The sequence below is a fragment of the Malaclemys terrapin genome, chromosome 2 (genome assembly GCF_027887155.1).
Source record: "Malaclemys terrapin pileata isolate rMalTer1 chromosome 2, rMalTer1.hap1, whole genome shotgun sequence".
Taxonomy (NCBI): Eukaryota; Metazoa; Chordata; order Testudines; family Emydidae; genus Malaclemys; species Malaclemys terrapin.
Window position 1 is genome coordinate 222,533,649 of NC_071506.1, and position 27,996 is coordinate 222,561,644.

General features: G+C 39.5%; 1 protein-coding gene across 2 annotated transcripts in view; it reads left to right on the plus strand.

Moving 5' to 3' along the window:
* Positions 1-5,404: 5,404 nt before the first annotated feature.
* The window catches only part of ANKRD28 (ankyrin repeat domain 28), a 205,414-nt gene continuing 182,822 nt past the window's right edge, over positions 5,405-27,996 (plus strand). For both annotated transcript variants that reach the window (XM_054020034.1, XM_054020036.1), the window contains exon 1: positions 5,405-5,596. In XM_054020034.1, coding sequence (XP_053876009.1) covers positions 5,570-5,596 — 27 coding nt within the window. In that variant the 5' untranslated portion in view covers positions 5,405-5,569. The remainder of the gene's footprint in view (positions 5,597-27,996) is intronic.

A 27,996-nucleotide genomic window follows, 5' to 3' on the forward strand; every position in this document is an offset into this window, starting at 1 on the left:
TTTACACTGGAAGACTAGATTCCTGACAATGCCAGTATAGCATTGCAGTGATGTATGCACCCCTGTGATATGAGATTATAAAGTTTCATTGATTTCAGATCCATTCTACTCTGTGCAAAAATGAAATCAGTCCTGCCTAGATACAGGAAGATAGTCTAGTGGTTGGAACAGGGCACTAGAAATCTGGTCTTATTATATTGTATTTCTAGTTCTGTCAGTGACACACCTTATCTAAGTCACTTAACTTTCTGTGCTTGTTTACTCATCTAAAAAGAATAAAAAGAATAAATACCTATTTTGCAGGTTTTTGCCAGGTGTAAGTAATGTTTATGCAGTGCTTTAAAATCCTTTGAAAAGATGCATTTTTATCAACAAATGAAACCAATTACAAAAACTGTTAAAATAATCTGGGCATAGGTAGTGTCTTCACTGAAGTGATACAAACTCACAAAATATCTCATACATGAGGCTTCTACAGAATCTTTATACATTCAGTCCCCTTATGTCTTTCAATTGCAGCACATATGGTCCTGTTTCAAAAACAATGGATAATGTTACATATCATGGGGTAAGCTTTCAGCATGGGGATTTACATTAATATGAATGGGAGCCATGTAGTCAGATCTTTGCACACACGGCTAAAAGTGTGCCCTTAGGTGTGCTGCATTGCTATTTACAAAATTGGTTATATAAGGGTGTTGAGGAATTTTTTAACTTTTGTGGATTCAAAAATCTTAATGCTATCAGTGCCACTGTTTCTTATTTTAAATATACTTCAAATCCAAAGCACTTTCAAAATCCTGTTAAGGTTGCTAAGAGACAACAGGATAGTTATCTACCATATCATTTACAAAACCAAAGCACTTAAAAATAAAAAATAGAATATAGTTTAGGCTGACCTAAATTGTATGATGTCTGCATAACAAACAAGAAACGCTTATTTCCTCACAATCACCTTAACTCTGATCTATGCATTTTTGAGATTTTATATGTATTTTTTCTAGGGTTTTTTAATTTGAGAATCAAAACATTTTATTCTTAAGTGATACTGTCAAGTGGGAAACATTAATGTATTTATCAAATTATGTATTTTTGTTAAAGTACTAAGACTTATTTATTGAAACTATTGTTTATCAAATTTAATAAGAAAAGTGTATAACATTATTAATGAAAAATATGTAAGATGGATAGACCTGCATTTGAAGTTGATCTACATGTCAATTTGTATTTTGTCTGTGTGCATATAATATGTATATAATACCACAATCCTGCAAACACTTATGCATATCCCATTAACTACACATTTACTTAAATTTAAGCATATAGGTGTTTCCAGGATCAGTTTTGCAATTTTTATGTTTAGTTTTGTAAAGACTTTTGTGTTGTGTTTATATTTTGTGTTTACTGATGAAAGAAATGCAATAATTTTAGTACCTATGCTGACTCTCTGCCCAACTGTGAATTTCATGTATCGTGAAATAACTTTTTTTTATTTAGGAAGAGAACCCTCTTCCTCATATGCCTTTTTGCATGCATATTCCCATCTGAATGTTTTGTTAGTACCTGAAAACCTCTCTCTCTTTCCCCTTTTATTAGACGTATTCAGAGAGATTTGCAATGCTTCCTAAATACCCGTTTTAGTGCCACTTTCCTATGGGTTAAGAAGTTACATTACATAAAACCTACATGCATTCACTAGGTGAACTGGTCAGATAATATGGACTCAAGTGACACACAGTTCTATCTATCCTTCACCACATACAACCACACCAATATCACCCTGATGGCCCAGTGCTTGCATGAGATCAGCTTCTGGATGAAGAAAAGGTGTCGGACGCTGAACCTGAGTAAGACAGAGCTGATGGGGTGGGAAAAGGAAATCATTGTAAAGAGTTTACAGCCATAGAGCAGTCTCCTTTAGTTGAAAGTACACATCCGCAATTGGTCAACTACTCTGTCTGTAGTTTAGGAATACTCTTGGATTCCTCACTGATACTGTCATGCTTGGCTAGGAAACTTCATCCCTTCCTGATGGATGATGATCTGGCCTCTGTTATTCACGCCTTTGTCCAGGATAGATTGATTTAATTCAAAGTGATTTAAATCAGTAAGTAGAAAACCTTGATTTAAATTTATTTTAATCTTGTTTTGCATTTGTTTAGTTTTGTAGTTATTTTGCTAAAGAAAGGTGGATTGTCATTGATTGGTAACCATTAAAGCACGTTGATTTGCAGCTAAATATAATCTTTACACAATTTTTTAATGTCAGAAAATGGTGAATAATATTTAATTACTAGACGATTAATAATTTTTAACTCATGATTTGTGTCAAGCTGCATTTGGATGGATATTAGTAATCACTTAAAATGCACAAAACAGCTTTTAATTTGTTTATTAGTTAAATAAGACTACTTTAAATGTGCTGGACAAATAAGATCAAAAAGCTTATCAAAATATCTTCTGCATTTAAAACTAACTTATTTTTTATTAAATAAAGTATATGTAGTTAGTGAATTGAATTGATTTTTCTGGTAGTGATGTCCTTCAAGATTAGAACTAGTAGAGCTCATCTTTCCACACCTCATTTTAATCATAGATGGCAAGAGGAAAACAAGCTATACTGCTTTTTCAACTCCCGACTGGTTTATCAACTTTGAAAAAAAATAATAATTGAACTGAACTAACTGGATAAATTGAAATGAAGAAAACATTTTCTCTGCACCTGCAGAACCAGCTATTGATTTCAAAAGCTGGTTTAGCACTTCAACAAACTCTGATTCCAGGTACTTAGCCAGTGATTTCCACAAGTTTCATGGTTTGACTGCCTTTAAAACTTTGGCAGCAAACATGTACTGCTTGACTATGATTTTTTAATTTAACTGAAATTACTTTAATAGATTATAATAAGTTTGGGCTTTACTATAGGTTGTCATAATTTCAAATTCAATTTTAGATTGACTTTTTAAAAAAACGAACTTAACTTTAATCAGAAAAATCCATTTTAAATAAAAATCATTTTAAAAAATTCTTGTTTTTTACCCACTGTGCCTTTATCACTTCTTGGCAGGCTACAGCAATGAAATATACCAGGTCATGATGCCTTCAGCTCTTAGAAAACTCCAGCTAGTACAGAATGTTGTAGCGTGTCTCCTCAGCAACATAGGCTATTGCAAAAACATCTGACTTGTCCTTCATTCCCTAAACTGGGTTCTGATAGAATTTCAAATCAAGTTCAAAATCTCTGCCCTTATCTTTAAGGCACTCAGTGGCCTGGGCTCAGGATATCTAAGGGCTCGCCTACACAGTGCCTTAGTGTATACCATCAGGGATGTAAATTCCACTGCCCACCAGAGTGTCATGCACTAACTGGCATGGGTGGACCTTGCTGATGTGCACTAAAATTTCCTTAGTGTACATTACTGTAGTGTAGTCCTGTTTCAAGCAGCACTCTCTTTACTGCCTAAAGTACTGGGATGAAGACTCTGGTTGATAACTATGCTTATCTGGCACAATGGAACTAGCTATAATAAGAACATAGCTCTTCTGTGTGTGAGAGAAAGAGAACATTTATCAGGAGCTGGTCTGAGAGCGTGGAATGAACTCCCCTGGGAACTAAGGACTATCACAAACCTTTCCACCTTCCTTGCTAAGTGCTTGGCTCCTTTCTTTGACCTTCTTTAACATAAATACATAGCAACATATATATTAAAAATAACCAGCTCCTAAAAATAGCCCCTTTTTGGTATGTGTATGTCCGTGGCCCCTGGAAGATAAGCATCATATCAGAGACCTAACATATCTTAACATAGGACTCTGCAAAATCTAGAACTGACCCGAGCATTCAGAGTTAATAACAAAGCTATTTGTTCATGCTTGTGCCTAGAGGCTCTTTCCTCTAAAACCTTACCAAATCAGGACATTCCACTGCATGTACTTCTCCCTTTGGGGAGAGGATGAAAGAAGTAACAGGTGACTGATGTTAATCAAGATGCTGAGATACAATGGTGACGAGTGCAGTTTAAATAGCACCTTCTCACTTCAGTGACCACCTGGACTCAGCTGTATTGGGCTAAATGGGGCCACAGGTGGAGTGAGATGCTGAGTATAAATGAAGAGCTTGGTATCTGACCCTAAATGAATCCCAAGTTAGAATTTGGTTGTTTTCAATAAAAGTTTCACAAAGTAGTTCTGTTTTCTTCCCACATTACTTAACTTCTCTGACAGTCTCTGGAAAAATATCTTCCATATCTTCTGAAACTTTGCCTTAAAATCCAGGCAACATAAACAGTTCCCCTCTCCCCCCCAGACATAGAGGAGACTCCAATTGGCCTCATGACATCACCTTGGTTGCCACCTCCACACTCCAAACCTCACTATATGACAAGTAAGGTGCCCATATTAACCAAAGTAAAATTGGGACACTCTGTGGGGCTGGCCTGAAGTGCCTGACATCACAGTTCGCCTGCACCTCCGCACAGGGCTGTCCCCAGCCACCTGGTGTTGCTGCTCGCTCCAGCCCCATGCGACAGGGATTGGGGCTGACCACCTGATCCCTACACTGCCCTGGGCTGACTGCTTGAGCCCCGCTGCCCAGTACTTCATGTCACCACTGGCCTCCCCAAACGTTTTGCTGCACTCCGCCAAGGGGGGCACAACTCACTTTCTTGCCAAAACTGGGTATTTGTTCTGTTTGCTCTTGGCGACTGATCAGAGCCACGTGCAACTGGCAAGAGCAAAGGGGACAAATGGCCATTCTTGTCAAAAAAAGTCAGGGTTTAAAAAGGGGACTGTCCTGCCAAAATGGGACGTATGGTCACCCTAATGACAAACCTCGCGCCTGCGAGGTGCCAGACGGGCTAGTACAGGCGCTCAAGGTCACTGGGGCAGCCGGGGGCTGGGTCCCAGTTCCCATGCGAGTCACTGCTCGGGGGGAGGGAGATGAACCCGCATCTGGTGGCAGCAGCGACAAGCCCGGCGCCTTCGGGGTTTTCTCCCCAGGCGGCGGAGGGGCAGAAGGGGGGATAATTGCAGCTCCTGATACAAGCTCAGCCCCTCCCCCCGCTCCCGCCCGTCACCCTCTCTCCTGCCCACCTCCGTGTCTTCGCCTCCCGCCCTGTGCCCCGAACCTGCCTCGCCCACCCCCGCTGCTGCTCCTGGCCAATCACACGCCAGCTTCCCCTGCCCGGCCAATCGGCGCTGCCCTTACTCCGCCCCGACCCTTGCTCTCGGCCCAATAAGCGCCGCCCTTGATGGTGAGTGACGGTGGCGGGGGTGGTGGCTGGGGAGCCGCTTTGATGCCGTCCGAGTCTAATTCCGGAAGCTGCCTCTGAGAACGGGGCGGGGCAGAAGGGGGCGGGGCAGGAGGGGGACTTCCCCCCCCTCCTCATCCCCGCGCGCGCGTTTCCTCAGGGCCCACGGCTTCCCCCTCGGTGCCCGGCGCGGAGCCCGGGCTGGGCTGGGCGGGGCGCGGGGCGTGGCCTGCGCACGGGCTGATCGGCCCCTGGGAGGAGGCGGGGCAGCTGGAGTCAGTTGGCGGCCGGAGGCGGCTGGTCGGTGCGGCGGCCTCGCCATGGTTTTCCTTAAACTCCGCGAGCAGGTGGGTGCGAAGGGCGGTGAAGCGGCGGCTGCTGCCTCCCTGCTCCATTCCTGGCCCGGGCGCGCCCCCTCCGTGTGCGGGTGTGACAGGCTCCGGGGGAGGCCCCGTGGCTGCGGCGGGGAGGGGGCTGTCGTGCCCTGTGTGCACGGCCGGGCTCAAGTGCCCGCCGCTCCGCGCTGGGGAGGGGGCTGGGGGCCCATGTGCTCGGTGTGGGCGAGTCTCTGTTACTCTGCGGCGTATCTGTGAGGGGAGCGAGCGGACTCGGCGCTGCTTGTTCCCGCCCCCGTCTTCTCCCGGGTAACCGGCCCAGGCCGAACAGGTGGCGGTGGGTGTCTGCCCCTGCCCGCCCAGCCGCCCTCCTTTCCGGCCACACGCCCGTTGGCCACCCCCTGAGGTGTGAGAGAGTCTAAGGGGATTAAATAACACGCTGACGTGTGACTGCCTTTCACCAGGATCACTTTAAAAAGATACCTGCCTTGCTCTCTCTCCGGCTCTAGTGTCCCTGACGCTTGAAGTCTGCCCTGCTTTAATGGCGTGATTATATTCCTGATCATCCGAACCATTCAGTTTCTGTAAAATGCTTTAGAGAAGGAAGGTATTATGTTAGTGACGAGCATTGACATTGGTCTGGCGCTGTGTCTAAATCTTGCCTGCTTCCCATGTAACGCTTCCAAGATTCGGTCTGTCTTCTCAAGCTGTACAGCTAAAGCTCTGGTTCAGGCCTTCATTTCATTCCTTGACCTCAGCAAACTCCTCCTTGCTGGCCTTGACAAATCTCATCCTGTTCCATCTACCCAATTAAAATGCTGCTACAAAGATAACTTTCCTGGCTTGTTGCTTTAACCACATTACAGACCTTTGTGTCCCTTCACTAGCTGTCTCTTCTCCACCCCATCAAACACAAACTACTTGTCTTCACTTCTGAGGCCCTCTCTGGCTTACCTCTCTTTCCTTATACAGTAGGAAGATGCTGACCTCCCACCTATGTTCTGCAAATAGTGCCAGTTTTGATTTAGGATGTTTGTGCTTTCTATCATGCTGTCCTTTGTGCATCAGTCGTCTCAATACAAAATCCACAAAGCCCACTATATTGTCCGCCTTAAAACAGTCTGCTGTGATGCCTACAAAAAAAACTTGGTAGTGGTGAAGCAGCTGGTTTTGCTGTGGACCACTGCTTATCATGCTAACTAGTATCATTACATTGCACTCTCTGTATATTTGTATCCATGTCCATCATGTTTTACACTTAGATTGTAAGCTCTTCCAGGCAGGGGCCCTCTCTGTGTTTGTACAGTGCCTAGCAAGATGGGGCTGAGGCTACTGAATTATAAATAATAGTCTTGATTGTTGTCAGTAAGTTAACAAAAACTCAGTTTTAATGGAAGACCTGAAATTTTATTAGTAAGTCTTATAAGACCTCAAATACATTTAATATTCTCAATAGTTATTTTGGGCTTTAATTTTATGATCACTTTATATTGATTTCTTTTAACTAAGCAGAGAAGAGGAGACCTATTTGTACATATTTATGAGACATGTAAGCACTTTATACTAGAGATTCCACGCTGTCAGGTGTACATATACAGTATGAATAGGGCCCTACCAAATTCATGGCCATGAAAACGCCTCACAAAACGTGAAATGTGGTTCCCTCCCCGTGAAATCGGGTCTTGTGTGATTTTATCCTATATTGTACAGATTTCATGGGGGGGGGGGGGGGAGACCAGTATTTCTCAAAATGGGGGTCCTGACCCAAAAGAGAGTTGCAGGAGGGTCACAAGGTTATCTTAGGGGGTCATGGTATTGCCATCCTTACTTCTGTGCTGACTTCAGGACTGGGTGGCATACCATACCATGCTGCCCATACTTCTATGCTGTTGCTGGCAGTGGCTCTGCCTTCAGAGTTGGGCTCCTGGCCAGCAGCCACCTTCTCCAGCTGCTCAGCTCTGAAGGCAGTGCCACCGCCAGCAGCAGCAGCGCAGAAGTAAGAAAAGCAGTACCGCACCCCCTCTACAATAACCTTGTGACCCTCCTGACAACAACTTTTTGCATCTGGACCCCTACAATTACAACACCATGAAATTTCAGATTTAAATAGGTGAAATCATGAAATTTACCATTTTAAAAATCCTCTGACGGTGACATTGACCAAAATGGACCATGAATTTGCTAGGGCCCTAAGTATGAAATAATTTCTGGAGTAATAATCACATCAGTGCAATAGCATGCAAATATCTCTTTGAATTTCATCACTGTGTAGCAGGACAAAATAGCAGTGTGGTTGGAGTCTGGCCTTTGGGTACTCCCATAGTACGAATAATAATTAATTTGGAGAAATGAAACAGATTTATAGGAATGTCAGTTTGCAAAGATATTTTGGTATGAAAGTATACTTTCATTCCAAAGAGCGAGGGATAGAAACATCTTTTGAAGAAAAGATGTTGTTAAAAAGATATATTAATATTTGGAGTTGTGTAGTGTTTAACAATTGAGTGCCAGTTGTTGTTGAAATCAGTGCATGAAAATGTGAAAGATGCTGCACGTTGCTATGGCATGTAATTTTTTAAGCCCATTTATTGAGTTGCATGCATAATTGTTAAATAATAGAAAATTAGTTTTCTTTTTATAGTAAGAATAACCTTTGTATACACTGCTACTTAGCAAAATGAAGATTTATGAGATGAAAGATCTTGCTCTCTTCCCAGCTGGTGGCATGATGCTCTCACCTTGCTACTCAAACAGTCATCTTTTGGATTGGTCTCAGTGATCTGCTGTGATAGCATCTCACATGCCTCATTTAGAGTTTGTGATGCTCTACCAGTTAGGTGCCCCATTAAAGTGTGTTAGGTTTTTTGTTTTAAATTGGTATTGACCAGCCCCACCTGAAAATATATGCATGTTTTTGGGGGAATAGTGTTTGGAGGAAGAAGTTATTCTAGGGTACCAAATTAATAAAGTGTCAAATGCTGCATCATTTCTAGTATTGGCTGCCGAGCTGTAAACTCCAGCATTCAGTAACTGTAAATTGTGGTTATAATTAAATCTGTTACGTATGAAGTTATTGTGATAAGTTTTATGATTCTTGTACTTTCACAAGGAAGAGTGCTGACTGGCTTTATTTTATCAAATTAATATTCTGCTAATGGAACTACATAGATCATAGTGCTGGTAATAGGTACCTAACGTGAAGAACTGAATATCCTGACTAGTTCTGTTAGTAGCAGTCTTCTAAATTTATTTTAATGAATGCTAAAGGTCTTCTCTAGCATTCATTAAAATAAATGCCAATTCTGTTAACTTCAATGGGTGTTGGGTCAAGTCTTTAGTTGCTATCTGTCTTTTCTTTGTTCTATGAGAAACACATTGATTTCAGTCTAGCTTCTAGTTTCTACTGGACATCTGTCTAGATTAGTTAGTGCAACCTTGTCAACTTTAACAGAAATTAAGGATTGAAAAACTTAGAGTAAGAAATAATGTAGTTTATTCTCCATCAGTGATCCTTCCTTAGAGGACTCAGGTATATTTGTAGTAGAATGGCAAAATGTTTGTACTGTTGATAATCTTGTAACTCTTGTGGATAGAGAACTTCAGTTTCTAGAGCAGGGGTCGGCAACCTTTCAGAAGTGGTGTACCGAGCCTTCATTTATTCACTTTAATTTAAGGTTTTGCATGCCAGTAATACATTTTAACGTTTTTAGAAGGTCTCTTTCTAGAAGGCTATAATATGTAACTAAACTATTGTTGTATGTAAAGTAAATTAAGGTTTTTAAAATGTTTAAGAAGCTTAATTTAAAATTAAATTAAAATGCAGAGCCCCCCGGACCAGTGGCCAGGACCCAGACAGTGTGAGTGCCACTGAAAATCAGCTTGCGTGCTGCCTTTGGCACACGTGCCATAGGTTGCCTACCCCTGTTCTAGAGTATTACGTCTGCACCTCCTACAAATACTAAAACAATTGTCTAACAAACTTGTTTTGGACTGAAACTTTTCTTCTTTAATCCTAATGTGGAACTCTTCTTGCTGGGTCAGCACTGACCCAACGTTCCAGACCAGGGGCACTATGCTAGAGGAGATAGTATCTTTTGAATGAGATGTGAAAATGGTGTCACCAATCCTCGGCTCATTTTAAAAAACAAACAAACTAACCTTCATAAGAATAGAGATGTTCATCTTGGTTATCCTGGCAGAAGACCATTTTGATATGTAAATTAGTTATGTTAACTTATGACAAATTTATATTGAAGTTATTTGTGTGCTGTTAGAGGTTCTGTGTTTTATTCCAGTGATGGCCTCATGTCATTGATGGGCAAAGTGATTGCCATGGATTGTTGTACAATCCAATTAATCAAATATTTGATAAATGCAAAGTCATTCTCATTCGTTCAGCAGAGATTGGTAACTTTCCCTAGGCAATGCAGCTAGAAATGTGACTCGCTTCTTTGGACATCAGCCTATTGTGTAAATGTTGCAGAGCACTTCTGATACTCTTCTTAGGTTGATTTCTGTTGGGGTTAATTTAGGTTTCACATATGACAATCTTGAGTTGTGTTAAGCTTTCAGACGATCTGGAAGGGATGTATGTTAACTTTGTAACTGTCACTCTATTCTCCAGCAGAGCTAACAATAGAAAGGAAAGGGGTTACAGGATGAAGGGAACAGTAATAAGGTTACATAAGCCAACAGCGCACACATTTTTATTGTTCCTTATCATTTAAACATGTTTGGTTTCGGTTTCTGGGCCGCTGTCCTAGCTACTATTAGTTACAGCAGAAGTGGGTCTTGAGGACACATTTGGAGGAGGAAAGGGTTGTGAAGTCATCCAGTGTGTAATATGGTAACACTTGTGATCAGAAATCCCTCTGTCAGGATATTTGTTGAACTCACAGGGTGAAATCCTGGCCCCATCGAAGTCAGTGACAAGACTCCCACTGACTACGGGGGGAGAGGAGGGGGAAGCGAGGATTTCACCTATAGGGTCAAACTGGGCTGTACAGTTCTAGCTGACTCGGCTGTGGCGTCTCATAGGGCCAGAATTTGGTCCAAAATGCTTCTTCATAGCAGTTTTAGAGGTGTAATAGTTTAGGCCCAGATCCTGCATGTGATGAATGTAGTGCACTTTTGAACTGTGTAAATGTTTTTCTACTACAACCAAGCAAATGATGAGAAAACACCTTGCTGTTTAACTTGCATAGCACAGTATCTGCAAATCATTGTGGAAAGTAGATCCTTTCAGTATATTGACTTCTTTCTTAGTTCCAGGCTGCTTGACTAGGGGGGAGGGGCTTCTGTACAAACTTATGCTGTACTTTACGCACCTTGGTGGGAGGCATCCTAAACACATCTGGCACCAGTCAGTGTTCTGTTTTTTGTGGCCATCGCTATCCTGTGCCCATCACTCTGGTGCGAGAGTGCCACATTTTCTGGAAGAAGCTAGAACGGCTTAACAATTTTCGAGGGTTATGGAAGGCAGATATGAATACCAACCCTCCACTTGGAATGAAGCTACATTCATTCAAGAATGACAGTGCTACCGACTGCATTTACTTGTAGTTGCAGTTTACTCTGCATTCTGGTATGCCTTGATTAATGAATAAAACTTCTTCTTTGTTAATCTTCGTAACTCTTTTTAGTTGTCTGAGAGAATATTTTGAGTTGTAGACTTGGTATCTTGAAAGCCAAATAGTGTGTGGGGGGGGGAAGGGGGGGGAGTTGTCTCCTTTTGAGTTCACTCATAGAAGTATTAGGAAACCATTGATACATTGAGCAAGTAAGCAAGAGTTTACTTGTTCTATGAATTAAATTTTACAAAATTCTAAACATTAAGGTTGTGTGCATGCACCAGAATGTTTTGTCAAGTATTGCTTATTCTAAACAGGTAGATGATTTTTAATTTCAGAAGACCTGCAAGACCATACTTTCCACAACAGTCTGTTACATGCCTGTCAGTATATTTAATTTCAGTACACTTTTTTTTTTAACTGAAATTTGGAGACCTCTTCCATCAAAATCTATAGCCACTCATCCTGTTCTATTCTAGCAACAGGCTACTTGTGGCAAAACTCATTGAACACTGCTTCATTGTAACTGTTAAAGACCTGGCTCCTCCTTTAAGATATCAGTATTTAAATGATCCACATCCTGGGGTTTTTTCCTCCCCCAGGGAAGGGGAGAAGGTTAAGACCTGTGATAGTGGCCATTGAAGGCCATCTGTGCACTGCATACTTGCCAACATATTTTGCTTTTCTGTTGGACTACTCATTAGGCTATGTTTAGGATGCATTATTTCCCAGAAATCAGACTCTGCTTAATGGAGTAAGGCAGAGAATAAGAAGTGGCTGCATGAGGCTATTAGGTTGACCACTTATCTCAAAAGTGAGCGCCCTGATTTTTTTTTATTGCTCATTTATATCTTTCTCTTCGCTAAGATGGATCTTATTCATTTGGCAGTTAAACAAATGTTTGCAGTGTCCTCATGAATAGTGAATGCTTACATGGTTGCTATTTTCATTACTGCTAGTGTTATACTTTATTTTTGGCATGAATTCTAAAAAGGATTAACATCCAAACTAGTTCCTTATTGGACGAGAAGAGAAATTGTCTCACTGTGATGGGGGAGGGGGAGGAGAGGAACTGTTGTTCAGCCGGGGGGGGGGGGGGGCGGCGGCAAAGGGGAGCAATGGAAATACCAGTTTTCACTCTTACTTTAAACCCTGTGCAAATGTCAAATTTTGGAGAATTCATGTCTCTTCCTATTAGATTTAAGAGGTTGTAGTTGGGTTAAAAAATTATCTAAAATACCAAGCAGCAACAAAAACTAACAACCCCCCCTTCCAGTCTCTTAAGAACTTTTTTTGGTTGCTTTAAAAAAAAAAAACCCAACCCAGTCCCTTGCATCTAAAATACATTAGACATCAAAAACAATATCCAAATATTTTCCTTTCTTAGTATTTTCCTCAGACTTTCTGATAATTGTTGCCCTTGGGTTCAGAATCCATGTGCATTGACAAGTTGATGTCTGGGCTCAGGTAGCTCAAAGAACATTTCTCTTTACCTCTTTATGGAAGAGATAGCTGATCCATCCCAGTACACAGAGCTCAGGATTGCTTCCACTCCATGGTCCTTGCATATAAAGCTATTAAGGAGTGCCTAGTGTCACAGGCACTGTCTTTGAGTAAATGGACCCCAACGGGAGGGAGGGAGGATTTTGAGAGCCTGACTTGGAAACAAGACCTTCTCCTCAGATAAGAAGAGAGATTTAAAAAAAAAAAAACCTGAACAAACCCTAAATAAAAGCCCTGGGCCTGCAGTCTAATCTGCAGAGCAGGTCCTATTGACCTCAGTGAGGTCATAAGGGTCCATTTGTGCAGATCCAATTGAAGGTTTGCAGGTGTTGTTAGTAGCCAAGGATCTGGAAACAAAATAAGGCGAATCAAACTGTGCCTATCATGCAATAAAGAGCTAACTTCATAAAAGCTTGTAGAAAAATTGCCAGTATCTGCTGGAGTCTGAAAGTCACTGTGAACTTTGAACTAGCAAACTGTCCCTCCTTCCTGTACAGATATTGACATCCCCAAAACTGTTAATCTGTTCATTGACCAGACTGGGGAAGAAATGCATCTACTCTTTTACTGCACTTCTTGTATATCTTCCACTTTCTCATCTCTTTCAACATTTGGCCACAGTCTTTTTCCTCATCCACTGGAATTTTGTGAAGCCAAACTACTACTGCATATGATCAGTTTTACTGTTCCTACTAACTTCTTTCTACCATATTTCTTTTATTTTCCTCTTGCTTTTATTCCTGTCTTTCCTATTTCTGGAACTTGAGTGGGAGACTGAAGCTGCCTTAGTTACAATGGCTAACTGCTTTTTAAAGTTATTTATGTTTGTGTTTACATAACTTACAGTATAATACAAATCATACTACTAAATTATTTGGCATATTAAAACTGCAAATCTAAATAAAGCAGCTCCTCATCTTTGAGTGCAACCGATATCCTACTGTATATATTGTAAGACTCATAGACTTCAAGGCCAGAAGGGGGGACCATCAAGATATCTAGTCTAACTTCCTTCACATTACAGAACCTCATCCATCCACTTCTGCAATAGGCCCAAAACCTCTGTCTGAGTAACAAGATCTGAAGACTTCAGTAAAAGACTTCAAGTTATAGAGAATTTACCATTCACCCTAGTTCAAACCAGCAAGTGACCTATGCCCCACGTGGCTGAGGCAAGCAAAATTCACCCAGTCTGTGCCAGTTTGACCTGTGTGAAAAGGTCTTCCTGACTCCAAATATGGTGATCAGTTAGACCCCGATTATGTAGGTGAGACCCACCAGCCAGACACCTGGGAAATAATCCCCTGTAGTATCTCAGAGTTCTCTGCATATATAGTGTCCCATCTCTGGCCGTTTTAGAGATATTTGCAGATAGCAGTTGTGGATGGGCTGTGTGTCATTGTGGACACCCTTCTCATACCGTGCCCTCCATAAACTTATCAAGCTCTTTCTTAAAAACAGTTAGGTTTTTAGCCCCCACTACTCCCTTTGGAAGGCTGTTGCAGAACTTAACTCCTCTGATAGTTAGAAATGTTTGTCTAATTTCAACCCAAAACTTGTTGATGGCCAGTTTAAATCCATTTGTTCTTGTGCCAATACTAACCCTTAACTTAAATAACTCCTCTTCCTCCCTGGTGTTTATTCCTCTTATGTATGTATAGAAGGCAATCATATCTTCCCTCAGCCTTCGTTTTGTTAAGCTAAACAAAGCTCATTAAGTCTCCTTTTGTAAGGCAGGTTCTCCATTCTTCTGATCATCCTGGTAGCTCTTCTTTGCACCTGTACCAATTTGAATGAATCTTTCTTAAACTGCAGAGACCAGAGTTGAACACAGTATTCCAGATGAGTGCCTTATATGGTGCCTTGTACAGTGGGAGCAACACTTCCCTATAGGGTGGATAAAAATCAATGATTTAAAATAAAAGAAAAATTGATTTTTTTTATTTAAATCAGATTTTTTTGTTAAAATGCTTTTTGAGGAAAAATCCTATCTAAAGATATCTTTGAACTATAATGTATCTTAATTGAAACTATCTCATCATGAAATAGGGGTTATAAATTCTGATTCTATAGTATAAGACAATATATTCATGTAATGTTTAAGAAAAAGTTTGTAAACGAGTTCCAATAGTTCATGGATTAGGGACCCAATCTCATGAGGTTCCAGGGGTTTCTGTATAGATTATTTAGGTTAATCTTTCTGTCTACCCAGTTTGACTCCGTACTCAGTCTAGAAGATACCATCAGAGATGCTTAGATTTTCAGTTCTCAGATTGTATATTTGTGTCTCCAGAGGTAACATGCTTGTTAACAGCAAAAATGTTTTTAAATAAATAAAGTGTAGAGGTGATACATAACAGACCTCAACCCTGTTGTCCCTCTGCAAATTTGTGTACACAGAGTCTAGAAGTGCAAAGTTTCAAAAAGTTCAACAAACAGAAGGTTGTTGGGGGCGGAATAGATCTGGACAAGGAAAAAAAGTCTGTGATAAATGTGAGAATGGAAGGACAGGCAGAGAAATAAGTGTTTGAGCAGCATATTCCAGAAGTCTTGAGGTCTTTCTGAGTGTAGCCTTCATTGATTTGAGATCTACCATACCAGTCTCTCATTTGAAGGGAAAACCTATAATCGCAGCAGGTGGTAAAAGAGACCCCGTTTGGGAATATTTTAATGAAGTTCCTCTACCTGTGGGTAAGACAGGCACATGTGCAAAATGCAAACAGTGCAACAAAGAAATGCAAGGCCTGGTTTCCCTAATGGAACAACATCATGAGAAGTGTTCCTTCTCAGGAGGAAGCTGCGTTGAAGATGATGAAAGGAACATGTCTGAACAAGCAGGATCTTCAGGTTGGTAAACTTTTTTATTTCATACTTCTTTCTTAAGGACTGCCTGTCTTCCTTCTGGACTGTTTTGAATTCTCATGTTTGAGCAAAAGATAGAGTAACAACTATATGGTACTATCATTTTAGATGCAGTTGTGATTTTTTTTTTTTTTAAAAAGCTGAAATAGGCAGATCTTCCCTTTACAATTTTTACTTTAAAGTAGTACTGAGTGTCAGTGAATGCAATGAGTAATACTAAATGAGCAGTATTGTAATAATAATTAAATAACTGCATTGACTTGTTTTGTTTAAGAGACTCCATCCTCAACATACAGGATTCTGAAGACTATCCACCTTCAAGATCACCATCATTTTCTATAGTTTCAGAGTTATCTGCCAATGATAGTGTTTCAGTCACATCATGTATGTCACATAGCCACAGAATATCACCTGTAGCAAAAAGAAAAAAAAGAAAATTTCCATCATCCAGAAACAACCATAGATCAGTTTGTGATGAGAACCAGCAGATTAAAAAAGAGGTAGTTGATGGAAAAAATTGCCCGGTTTGTTTATGCAACAAACTCTCCTTTTCATGTGATTTGAGAACCCACACTTCATTAACATGGTTCAGTCACTAAGACCAGGATACAATCCATCCAACAGAGCAGATGTAGGCAAATTGCTGGATAAAGTGAGAGAAATTGAGCAGTGTGCAAAAGATCTAGAGGGTAAAATTGTTAACCTGAGTCTTGATGGGTGGAGCAGTGTCCACAATGATCCTGTTATATGTGCTTGTGTGACAGCAGAAGAAGGGAATGTCTTCCTTACAGAAACAATTGATACATCAGGAAATGCACACACAGCAGAATACTTACAAAAAGTAGCAGTAAAAGCTATAAGAAACTGTGAAGAAAAATTCAAATGTTTAGTATGCAGCTTGGTCACAGACAATGCTGCAAATGTATCTAAGATGAGAAGAAATTATTTAGAAGAGAGTGAAGAGAGCCCCAAGCTAATAACATACGGTTGCAGTGCTCATTGATGCACCTCCTAGCCAAAGATTTCAGTGTTCCAGAAATAAAGGCTAATGTTGTTGAAATTGCAAAATACTTCCATAACAACCACTTTGCAGTAGCTGCTCTGAAAAAAGTGGGAGGAACCAAGCTAACTCTCCCACAAGACGTGCGATGGAACTCAGAAGTGGACTGTTTTGTGCACTATATCAAGAACTGGCCTAATCTGATGACAGTTTGTGAACAAAATTGTGAAAAAATAGATGGCACTGTCATAGCCAAAGTTCTCAACATTGGGCTTAAGAGAAATGTTGAAGACGTGCCAAGTACCCTGAAGCCTATTTCTGTAGCCTTGAACAAAATGCAGGGAAATAGCTGTTTTATTGCTGACGCTGTTGAAATGTGGAAGGAACTGAGTGAGATCTTTAAAAAGAGAAATATGCAATGACAGAGTTAAATAACAAGTATTAAGAAAACGAATGGGACAAGCACTATCTCCAACTCATTTTCTTGCAAATATTCTCAATACTCAGTACCAGGTTTAAACCTTAACTGCTGAAGAAGAGGAGTTGGCTATGACATGGACATCCAGCAATCGTCCCTCTATAATGCCAACTATAATAAACTTCAGAGCTAAGGGTGAACCATTCAAAAAATATGTTTGCTGGTGATGTTTTAAAGAGAGTCACACCAGTGAACTGGTGGAAGTCGCTTAAGCATTTGGATTTAGAGACTGTTGAAGTGATAATCTCACTTTTAACAGCAGTATCTTCTTCTGCCAGTTTAAGAAGAATATTTTCTTCCTTTGGACTAATACATTCCAAATTGAGAAATCATTTGGGACCTGAAAAAGCAGGAAAGGTTGTTTTTCTTTTCTAGGTTATGAACGAACAGGAAAATGAAGGTGAAGACGACTGAGTTAGCTGCAGAAGCCAATATTTTAAGTTTCTCATGTTGACCTGGCTGACATAGTCGATTTAATTTTTTTAATTCATTTAACTATTTGAGTTAAAAACAATTTTAACAAAAACAAACCTAATTTTAAAAAATGTGAATGTTTAACTAAATTCAAAAATTCATATGCTTGTTTTGTTAAAATATTATATGTTTGCTGTTGAAGAAAAAAATCCAGAATATATAATGTTGTTGTTTTAGTTAAATAAAACAGACATTTAAAATGTTGGTGATGTTCTCCTCCTAATACAGCATGGCAAGAAAATCCTCCAAATATTAATGATTAACCTGTTGAATTGGAGATAGTTCACCTCCCAATGACTTCATACATATCTGCTTCAGTTACCTTTGGTAAATGAAATAACCAAACAATCATTCATTTTCTGATATAGCTGTTTAATCTGAAAATTTTTCAAAATAAATCACTTTAAAAATGTATAGTGTGTACCTTCTAAAAATGAAACCTACATCTGTCTCTGAGTTGTGAAGAATATGTAATAAGGTTCTAACAACCAACAAGAATGCACTTTTATGTACAAATCCATGATTAAATTCAGTCTTCCTGGCTAGTGATTTAAATCAATTTGATTTAAATCAAATCCACTCTGCTTCCCTATCTCTATTGGAAATGCCTCACCTAATGCATCCTAGGATTGCATTAGCCTTTTTCGTGACAGCATCGCACTGGTGGCTCATAGTCATCTTGTGATTGACCAATACACCCAGGTCTTTCCCCTCCTCTATTGCTTCCAACTAGTAAATCTCCAGTTTATAGCAAATATTTGTTAGTCCCTAAGCGCATGATTTGCACTATTACATTTCATTCAATTTCTATTACTCCACTTTTTTCAGGGTCATCCAGATCTTGTATAATACTCTGGTCCTCCTCTGCATTGGCAGTACTTCCCAACTTTGTGTCATCTGCAAATTTTATTAGAGTATTCCCACTTTTTGTGCCAATATCATTAATGCAAATGTTAAATAAGATTGAGCCCAAGAGCGATCCTCCAGGAACTCCACTAGTAACCGCCCTTCAGCCAGACAGTTCTCCTTTTGATATGACCTGTTGTAGTTTCCCTTTTTAATCATTTCCTTACCCACCTTTGGATTAATCCCCATCTTCTCCAATTTAACTAACAATTTCCAGACCTAGGTGGAACAATAGCTGATGCTTTGCTGAAATCAAGGTAGATTAGGTCTACTGTATTTCCTTTTTCTAAAACATTGGTTATCTTCTCAAAGATCAGGTTGGTCTGGCAAAATCTACCTTTTGTAAACCATGTTTTAGGTTATCCCAGTTACTGTTTACCTCCATGTATTTAATTACTCTCTTTCAAAATTTGCTCTAAGATCTTGTGTACAATTGAAGTCAATCTAACAGGCCTGTAGTTGCCTGGGTCAGGTTTTTTCCTTTCTTATATTAGCAATTTTTCAGTCATCTAGGGTATGACAACCCCACCCCCCTCCGAGTTTAAAGATTCATTAAAAAATCTTGCTATTGGATTTGCAATTTCATATGCCAGTTCCTTTAATATTCTTGGAAGATGATTATCTGGGGCACCTGATTTGGTCCCAGGATTTTTGGCTTCCATGTTGAATGTAATTTCTGAGGGTTGCCAACTCTGACTGAAGCTATTCTGGGAAATATTTTTTCCCCAACATGACATACTGTGATTTTGTTTTAAATATCCTATTAAAATCTCCTGGATTGCTTTCAATTGTCACTGGGAGATGGATGCTGATTTCGGTAGTCTCCAGGCCAATCCTGGAGGGTTGGCAACCCTATAATTTCTATTTCCATATCCTTGTTCCTATTAGCCACCTTGCCACTGTCCCCAAGTTCTTATTGAAAACTGAGGCAAAGTATTCATTTAGGTGTTGGGCCAAAGCTAGAATATCTTTAATCTCTACCCCATCCGCAGTGCTTAGTGGTTCCACCACTTCGTTTTCTTTTTATTTATATGGGTGTAAGAGTTCTCTCTCTAAATGCATCTGAGAGCCAAGTTCTACCCTAGGTTTTGGAGATGTGATTTCATTGAAGCCAATCACTTTGATTTAAATGGAATTTCATGGATGTAACAGAGGGCAGAATTTGGTTTATAGTATGTTTCCAGATCTGCTGGAGGAAGTTTTGTTTTAATCTCAGTGCATACAATGGTGCATTGTGTCCAGTCAAGGTGTCAGAGTCCATAATGCCCAGATGTTTTATATATCTTTTTAAAAGGCTTTTTTGATGGAAATGTTGATCAGTGGTTGCCTAATGCAGGGATAATATAAATTTGCCAAGGAGGACTAATTTGTATATAAGGAGGACTAATTTGAGTGAGTGTTAATGTGTCTGTCTCTGTTCTATGTGTAAGGTTTTTAAGTCTAGATGACCTATATTTCAGAATTACTTGAGTTTATAGATTTAAGGAAATCCAAAGGTTTCAGAATTCCTTGAAATCTAGTATCTTATCTTTTCCCAGGGAACTAATACTAATAAACTATGCTGAATTTACTGGGAAACATTTAATCCCTGGTGTTCCTAACTTTTTAAGTGTTATGCCTCCCGCTTGCTTCCCCATGAGAGAAGTGAAGATTTTAACTGCATGTTAGGAGTTTAACAGACTACTTGGCACAAGATAGGCCAAAGTTTTCATCTCCTGGCACTTTCTTACTGGATAGGAAGAGGAAGCATGCAGCCTTTGGACATCCCAGGACTATTCAACCAGATTAGTGCTCTTCTGGTACAGGAAAGTAGCTGTTGTGGTGGAAGGAGACAACGGAGAGAATAATTTTCCCCCTGATAAATACTAAAGTTTAAAGTGTGGTGAGGGAAGTAATCATTAGCAGGAAGATGTATGGGAGCCTAGGACATATCTCCTGGTCAGCTACCCTCATACTGCTTTTACTCAAATTTAATTATTTATTTTTGTGGAGTACCTAGCAATAATGATAGGCATACTGGTCTCTAGAGGTATCCAATCTAGGTAGAAACTAATAATTCCTGTTACAGTTTACACAAACATTCATTTACCTCTGCCTTCAGAGGTATATTTTCACATGAACAAAGAACTTGCCTTGCCATGTGAGAACACTGTTTCTGAAAGGAGCTTTTCACAAGCGCTTTTGTGGCTTTTCACAAGCGCTCTTAAAATTCTTCAGGAAATGTATTTGAAACTTTCGTAGTGGCCCTATTTTTAGAATGTTTTTAAAATGTGTGTGTTGTGGTTTTTTTTAAATTAGAATGGGTTCAAGGCTGAGTAAGGAAGTGTCTCAACTTTTTTGCCTGGTAGCTAATCTGTTACTATTTGGTACTAATCTGTTGTTTTTTGTTTTGGTTCTGGATTGTTTTTAATTGTCAGGGCACCTAGTGTCTAATATGTTTCTTGTGTGTTTGTGTTTACAATCTAAATATTTAGCTTTAAACTAATGGAGGAAAACTCCAAAACAATAATAGCACTTTACATTTGCAACACACTTGTAATCACACCTACCACTTTTCAGGGTCTCTTCCTCCTCCTTCCCCCCCCGACCCCCCGTTGTCCCCATAATACCATTCAAAGCCAGTTTCCTCTCAGCACCTTCTGGGTAGGGGCTTGGAGTCTTTCCTTGGACTGGGAACATATGTCCATTATCTCAGTCCCATTTTTGGCTTCCTTTTTGATCTGAAGACAGTTGCCCTCTGTTTGAAGAGGCCTAAGAGTGCCCAAACAAGCTATCACATGGAGTTCAGGTTGTCTTTATGGAAATGAAACTTTTTTTTAAGTACAAATTAAAAAATGTTAAACATACTTTTAAACTAATATGACTAAGCAGTCAGTATTACCTATGGCATGGGAGGAAAAATCTGTCCAATTCTCAGTTCAAAAACCTGTCATTTCTGCCTCTGTGTCCCAGCAATTCTCTCTCTGGCCCAAGGAGAATCTTTGTGCCTTCTAGGATAGCTGGGTTGCTTTATTTTCCTATTACCATGGTTTAAATTTGTATTCAGGTTAATACCTGGAGGCTCCAGTTCCATTATACCACATGTATGAAAAGATAGTGGTCCCCCGCCCACCCAGAGTTTACAGTATCTTTCCCGAGTAGTTTGGGCCTGCCACATCAGCTTCTCAATCCATCCTAGGTATGGACAATAAATCATGTAGACTTTGACTTCCCCTTTGTAGTTGTTGTTACATAGTCATAACTCCAAGAACACACAAGCTGTGCCTGTTATACCTGGTGAATTCTGATATTTTTGTGTAGTTGAACATGTGTATATTTTTATCTATGCACACCTTTACTTAGTAACTTTCTGTTCCCACCAGTAAGTTATTTATAAAGAAATAACACATTCTCAACTGTAACACAAAATGAAAATTGGATGTAGCTATCTTTCACTGCTATACAAATATTAAATACTGTAGGGGAACAAAGATAATTGGACATGAGTCTCTAAGGAGAGGTGACAGTTTCCGGTAATTTGCAGAAAATGTATTTAACCTCAGCTCGAAAGGAAGCAGAAATATCAAATCCTACATGGGCTAGTTTATGCTTCATGTCCGTATAGCATCCATTGTTGTTAAAAGGACACCAATTGAATTGCTCTTGTGTGCAAATGTTTTATTTGCTTAACACGTAATTAATTGAATCCCAATAAATTAGAGGTTTTTGTAGAGGGAGAAAAATCTTTTTGCAGTTTTGACTTGATCCAAAAGTCAATTAGTCTTTAAAATGGACGTTGGTTTAGGGCCTTTGAATATCTGATAATACTTTAAATGTTTGGAAACGAGAATGTGATTATCAAACCACAAAAATCAGTTGGAGGATTGCAGGGTAGGTGTAGTACAGAGGTCCCCAAACTGAGGTATGCCCCTCTTGGGGGGAGTGGAGGAATGTTTTTGTGGGGGGCGTGGCTGAGGCCTGGGCCAGCCCCTCTGGGGGGGCGGGGAGGGAGTGCCACCCAGCTCTGCTCCTGGCCCCACCCATACCCCCAGCTGTGGCCCCAGCCTTGGCCCCTTTATTCCTGTCTGTCTCTCCCCACTCCCCCCGGAGCTGCCCTGGGGTTTAGGGGGGGTGAACACAGTTAAGGGGGTGTGTGACCCTGAAAAGTTTGGGGACCAGTGATGTACTACAATGAGTAGATTTCAAGATGAGTTGCTTTAATGAGCTCCATGCACATTGAGAGTAGTTGTCGGAAAAAAGCAGGCATGATAAAGCTGCAGCTTGGCAATCTCTCAAATATAGTAGAACCTCATAGTTATGAACCTCAGGAATGGTGGCTGTTTGTAACGCTGAACAAAACATTATCAAAAATTTACAACTGGACATTGACTTAATACAGCTTTGAAACTTTACTATGCAGAAGAAAAATGCTGGTTTTAACCATCTTAATTTAAATGATGAAACAAGCACAAACAGTTTCCTTATCTTGTCAAATAGTTTTTTAAACTTTCAATTTTTTAAAAGTAGTTTCCGTTTAACACAGTACTGTACTGTATTTGCCTTTTTTGTCTCTGCTGCTGCCTGATTGCATACTTCCGGTTCCAAATGAGGTCTGTGATTGACCGGTCAGTTTATAACTCTGGTGTTTGTTACTCCTGAGGTTGTACTGTGCAAGTGTTCGCATAACACTGATATTCAATCAAAGTTACCCTCTTTTCAGAATGCCTTCTCCTTATAGATATGCTGAAGTGAAGAACAAAGAATAAGGGGGGTCAAAAATGAAGATGTGAAAGGTGCAGTGATTGAAGGAGTGTGATTATTAATACGTACTGTAAAACAGAAGCTGACAAATGGACACTGATAACTAACTATAGTTACAGAGAAGGAAAAGCTGGGTTGAGAGCTTTATTTGGATAAGGGATTATTTTGGGCGATGTGAGTTGGAAAAGGTGGTTTTGCATAAAATAGACTTGCCTACAATATCTAACTAAAAGAAAATCCTGAACACTTAAAAAATCTAACAGAATAGCAAAATCTGGAGTAGTTTACTGGTCTGAAGAAAGTGACAACAGTAGAAAAGAGTCTGTAAAAGTATACAACTATGAGAATTCATGGACTACCTATTTTGGCTATTCATGTTTGAGGAATTAATCTCTGCATATTAAATGACATACATATGGTGATAAATGATATGCTATTCCTAATATTGTATTAATTTTTTACAAGATGCAGTATGCTTTGTGGTGTTTCTAACAGTGTTGCAAAAAAGTCAAGTCAGTTCTAAGATAAAAAACAAGATTTTTGAAGCTCATTTTCAGCAGGTGGATTTAGTTGTTTGTGTGCATGTGGGATTGTTCAACATGGGGTAGCACAAAGGAAGTGTCTAAAGAACATGGTAAATACCCCCTCCCCCGACCCCCCCCCCCCTCCAAAAAAAAAGTAAGCAGGTTGGCAAACCAGGCCATGATAATATGGTCTTTGGGAAGTTTCAAAACTAGAGCTGCAATTTTGGTGAATGATAGAGATTGTAGTCCTATTTTTTTATCCAGAAAAGTCTATTCATAGCAGACTTCCTGAAATTATGGAGAGTCAAGAGGTTGTTTGCAGTAGTTGAAAGGGAGATGACCAACACAAGAATAAGGATTTAAGAAGAGGTATTGTTATTTTAATGGTGACAAACTGTCGTTGGAAAAAGAAGGGTGAAATGAAAATTCTCTTTAGCGTTGAAAGCAAAGTTTAAGGTCCAAATTAAGGGCTTTGGCATTGACAGCAGAGGACACGTCCATCAGTTCTTTGTACTTGGGGGAGGGAAAACTAAGTGACACAGAGGGTGCTCTAACACTGGTTGGAGAGGAAGCTACAGAACATTGCCATTACTGTGGAGTGGGCTTGTACCCCAGAGGAACTTCCCACTGCACAGCATGGCTGCTTGGGCTGTGTGGTGGGGCCAGGATTTGGGCATTAGGCACTTCACACTTTTCTCGTTTCAAACTTTGTTTGCAGATTGAGTTAAACAGTCCTGCATTAATTCACATTTAGTTCACATCTAGAGGGTCTTCAACAATCAATAAAGGTAGGCTTTGCTGGCAGAACTGGATTTTTATATTTTTATAATTTTGACAGTTGCTTAAAAATAGGTGTAGATATTTATTTTTTTTTAAATTTTTATGGATTTAAATGTTTAGTTATGGGAAATTATGGGGGGGTGTCATTTAATGACTAAGTATCAGGGGGTAGCCGTGTTAGTCTGTATCTACAAAAACAACAAAGAGTCTGGTGGCACCTTAAAGACTAACAGATTACAGAAGCAGCTTTTCTTCTCCTGGAATTGACACCTCCTCATCTATTATTGGGAGTGGACTACATCCACCCTGATTGAATTGGCCTTGTCAACACTGGTTCGCCACTTGTGAAGTAACTCCCTGCTCTCCATGTGTCTGTATATAATGCCTGCATCTGTAGCTTTCACTCTATGCATCCGAAGAAGTGAGGTTTTTACTCACGAAAGCTTATGCCCAAATAAATCTGTTAGTCTTTAAGGTGCCACCAGACTCTTTGTTATTTAATGACTAAATGTTGAGATGGAAAAAGTTACAAGCTTTATAACTGTTCAAACACAAACTGTCAACATCACTTCAGTTTGATTTAAGATTTTTCTTTATATGTTTTAAGTTCTCAAGCAGGATTTTCTTTGCTGATATGTAAATGTAGATTATTGATGGAAATAATTTGTCAGTTGATGTATGTATGGTGAAATTGTTCACTGACATTTATTGATAAAAATCTAATCCTTCCAAGCCTAAATAAAGGCAGTACACTTTTTAAAAAAAATAAGCTTAAATTTGGCAGAAATTGGTATGTAAGCTCCCATTTGCCAAGGAAAAAATCTTATTTATTTTTGTCAAACCCTGCCCTTATCCTTGTTGTCTGGAACACTTTAAGTGAAACCTAACTATTTGGAGGCCACTTTTAAAATATTTGTTAAGGGATGAACAAGTGTGTGTACATGAGTACATACTATTATTCTATAGGTTCTTGAGTGTCTTCCCTCTTACACTTATTTGCCTACTATTTCAGCTGGACTCAGGTGCTTTTTGTTCTGCTTGTTATGATACTGCTCATTACAACTACTCTCGGTCTCTTTATGATAATTCCCATAGTTATCTTCAGTACTGAAGCTCTGTGGTCACTAAAGAAAGCAAATCGAGCGTAGTGCTGATGAGTCATAATCATGCCTTGATTTGTTCTTTTACTATACCATTTTCTACCCGAGTAGAATCAGTTTTGTAACAAGTGCTGAACTTTGTTTTATATACAAGTTGAACATTTTGTCTTTGAGAAACCGGGACTCTATCAACACTTGCTGCCCTCCCCAACTTGTTTTATGTATTATGTATGTATGTGTGTATGTATGTATTGAAAGTTTCTTAATTCTCAGTATAGGCAGAGTTGGTCTTAAAATTTGATTAACCTCTTTGTGTCTGGTCCAAGAATGTGTGAGGTTCTGCTATTTAGAACTTAGTAAACTTTCAGTAAGGCATTTTCTTTCGTTCGTTCTTTCTTTCTAAGAATGCTTTTTTCTTATCAAAAACATATCCAGGAGAACATGCTAGAGTTGTCTTCTGATACCAGGACAGTCATCAAACTAATTAGGTATTCATATCATGCTTATCACTCATATTTGAGCTGGCAATCATTGGCTAAGCCTTTAGGAGGATGCAGCTTCATCTGTAGCTTAGCATTTCTGCCTCTAGAGTTGCTGGCAGGCAGTCTTTCAAAGCTTGCATTTTTTTTGCAGGGATAATTCCTGTAAATCATGACACAATTATATTAATGCCTAATCAGTGATACTGCTCTTGAAACTGGTATTTTTCGGTGGGAGTGAGGAATTGGATTCCATTTAGTTTTTTTCTCAAAGGCATGTCTTTGTCTCCTAGTAGCAGTATGAAGGTTGATGAGACAAAGAAAATGTGTGAAATCACAATGTTGCAGTTCATGTGAGTGTTTTCAGGTTCTCCAAGTCTACTCAGAGAGAGAGAGAGAGCGCACTTTTGCTCCCCCCATCTTTAAGTGTGCTCTTCAAAGAGCTTTTTATTATAGGAAAACGAAGGTGGCATCCTCTTCCATAAAAGAAGAGCATTAAGAAGATAAACGCTGTTTTATTTACTTGCCTTAATAGTAAAGAAATGACTGCAATGTGTTTAATTCCTTCTGAATAATCATAGCTTATTAGAACAATTATTGAAAATTTTACTATTGTTTCTACTGGAATATTGTTGAGAAAAAATCAGTTTTGTTAATTCTCTTTCCATTGCTTTAGAACAAAATTCATTAATGTGTCACCCATTTTCCATTAAAGACACTATCAGGCAACCTGGTCCCACACTCTGTTTTGTTTTTTATAAGTATATATTATTGTAAAACAATATGAACAGGAATGTTCTTATGGATTTTAACTAGTGTTTTCACTTTTTCTTGAAAATTTTCTTCTACAATGCTTGTAACTCTAATATTGTATCATTGGTAGTGCACAAGAACCTAAAAATAACTGATAGGCCATTATCATTACTCTTATTGTATGATAAATATTAAATATATGGAGATACCCTTAAGTGCTTATCTCATAGAACTGGAAGGGACCCTGAAAGGTCATTGAGTCCAGCCCCCTGCCTTCACTAGCAGGACCAAGTACTGATTTTGCCCCAATCCCCAAGTGACCCCCTCAAGGATTGAACTCACAACCGTGGGTTTAGCAGGCCAGTGCTCAAACCACTGAGCTATCCCTCCCCTCATTGCTTGGACAAACAATATTTGTGAAATGGAAACAACTTATATTTTGGTCTTTCTTACTGATTACTGTGAATCTACATGCCAGTCTCATCAAACTCATACTATGCTCTGAAACCTCACCAGCATTCTTTTTCGTTCTCACCTTAAGCGATTGTGGCTGATAAAACTGAATTTGTTGTATTCAAAGATGCAAAAGTTAAAAATATAGTAATACAAGTTTGAATGCTTACATTTTATAAATGCTACTTCAGACTACATTTGAAATACAGATACATAGTCAGTATTCATAACTTTAGGTAAAAAAAGATACATGCTTGTAAATAGGATAATCATATTCAGCAAATCATAACTTTTCCAATGACCCCTTACATGACCCATCTTGTACAAAATGCATTGTAATTATGCCATAATTATGTGTATATGTGTGTATGTGTGTGTGTGTGTGTATATATATATTACTAGTAATATAGTACTAGTAAAATAATATTACTAGTATGAATATGAAGGGTAGTGTCACAGAGTGTTCTCTCCATCTGGCCTCAGATCAAGGCCAAGATGTTCCCCTGGACATTGGTCAATCCACATGGGAGCAAATTACATTGGACAAATGGTTGCTGGAGGTTAGAAGATTGGGGTACTCCATCCTCCCTTCCCCATCCCTCTTCAGGGACCACTATCACAAGTTCTTTCTAAGGCAGGAAGCTGAATCCCTTCTGCACATAGGAGCCATAAAAATAGTTTCAGTTTAGCACAGAGGGAGGGACATGTACGCCAACTGTTTCCTGGTCCCGAAAAAGAATAGGGGATGGAGATCTGCTTCAGATCTAAGACTCCAAAAATTTAGGCTGGT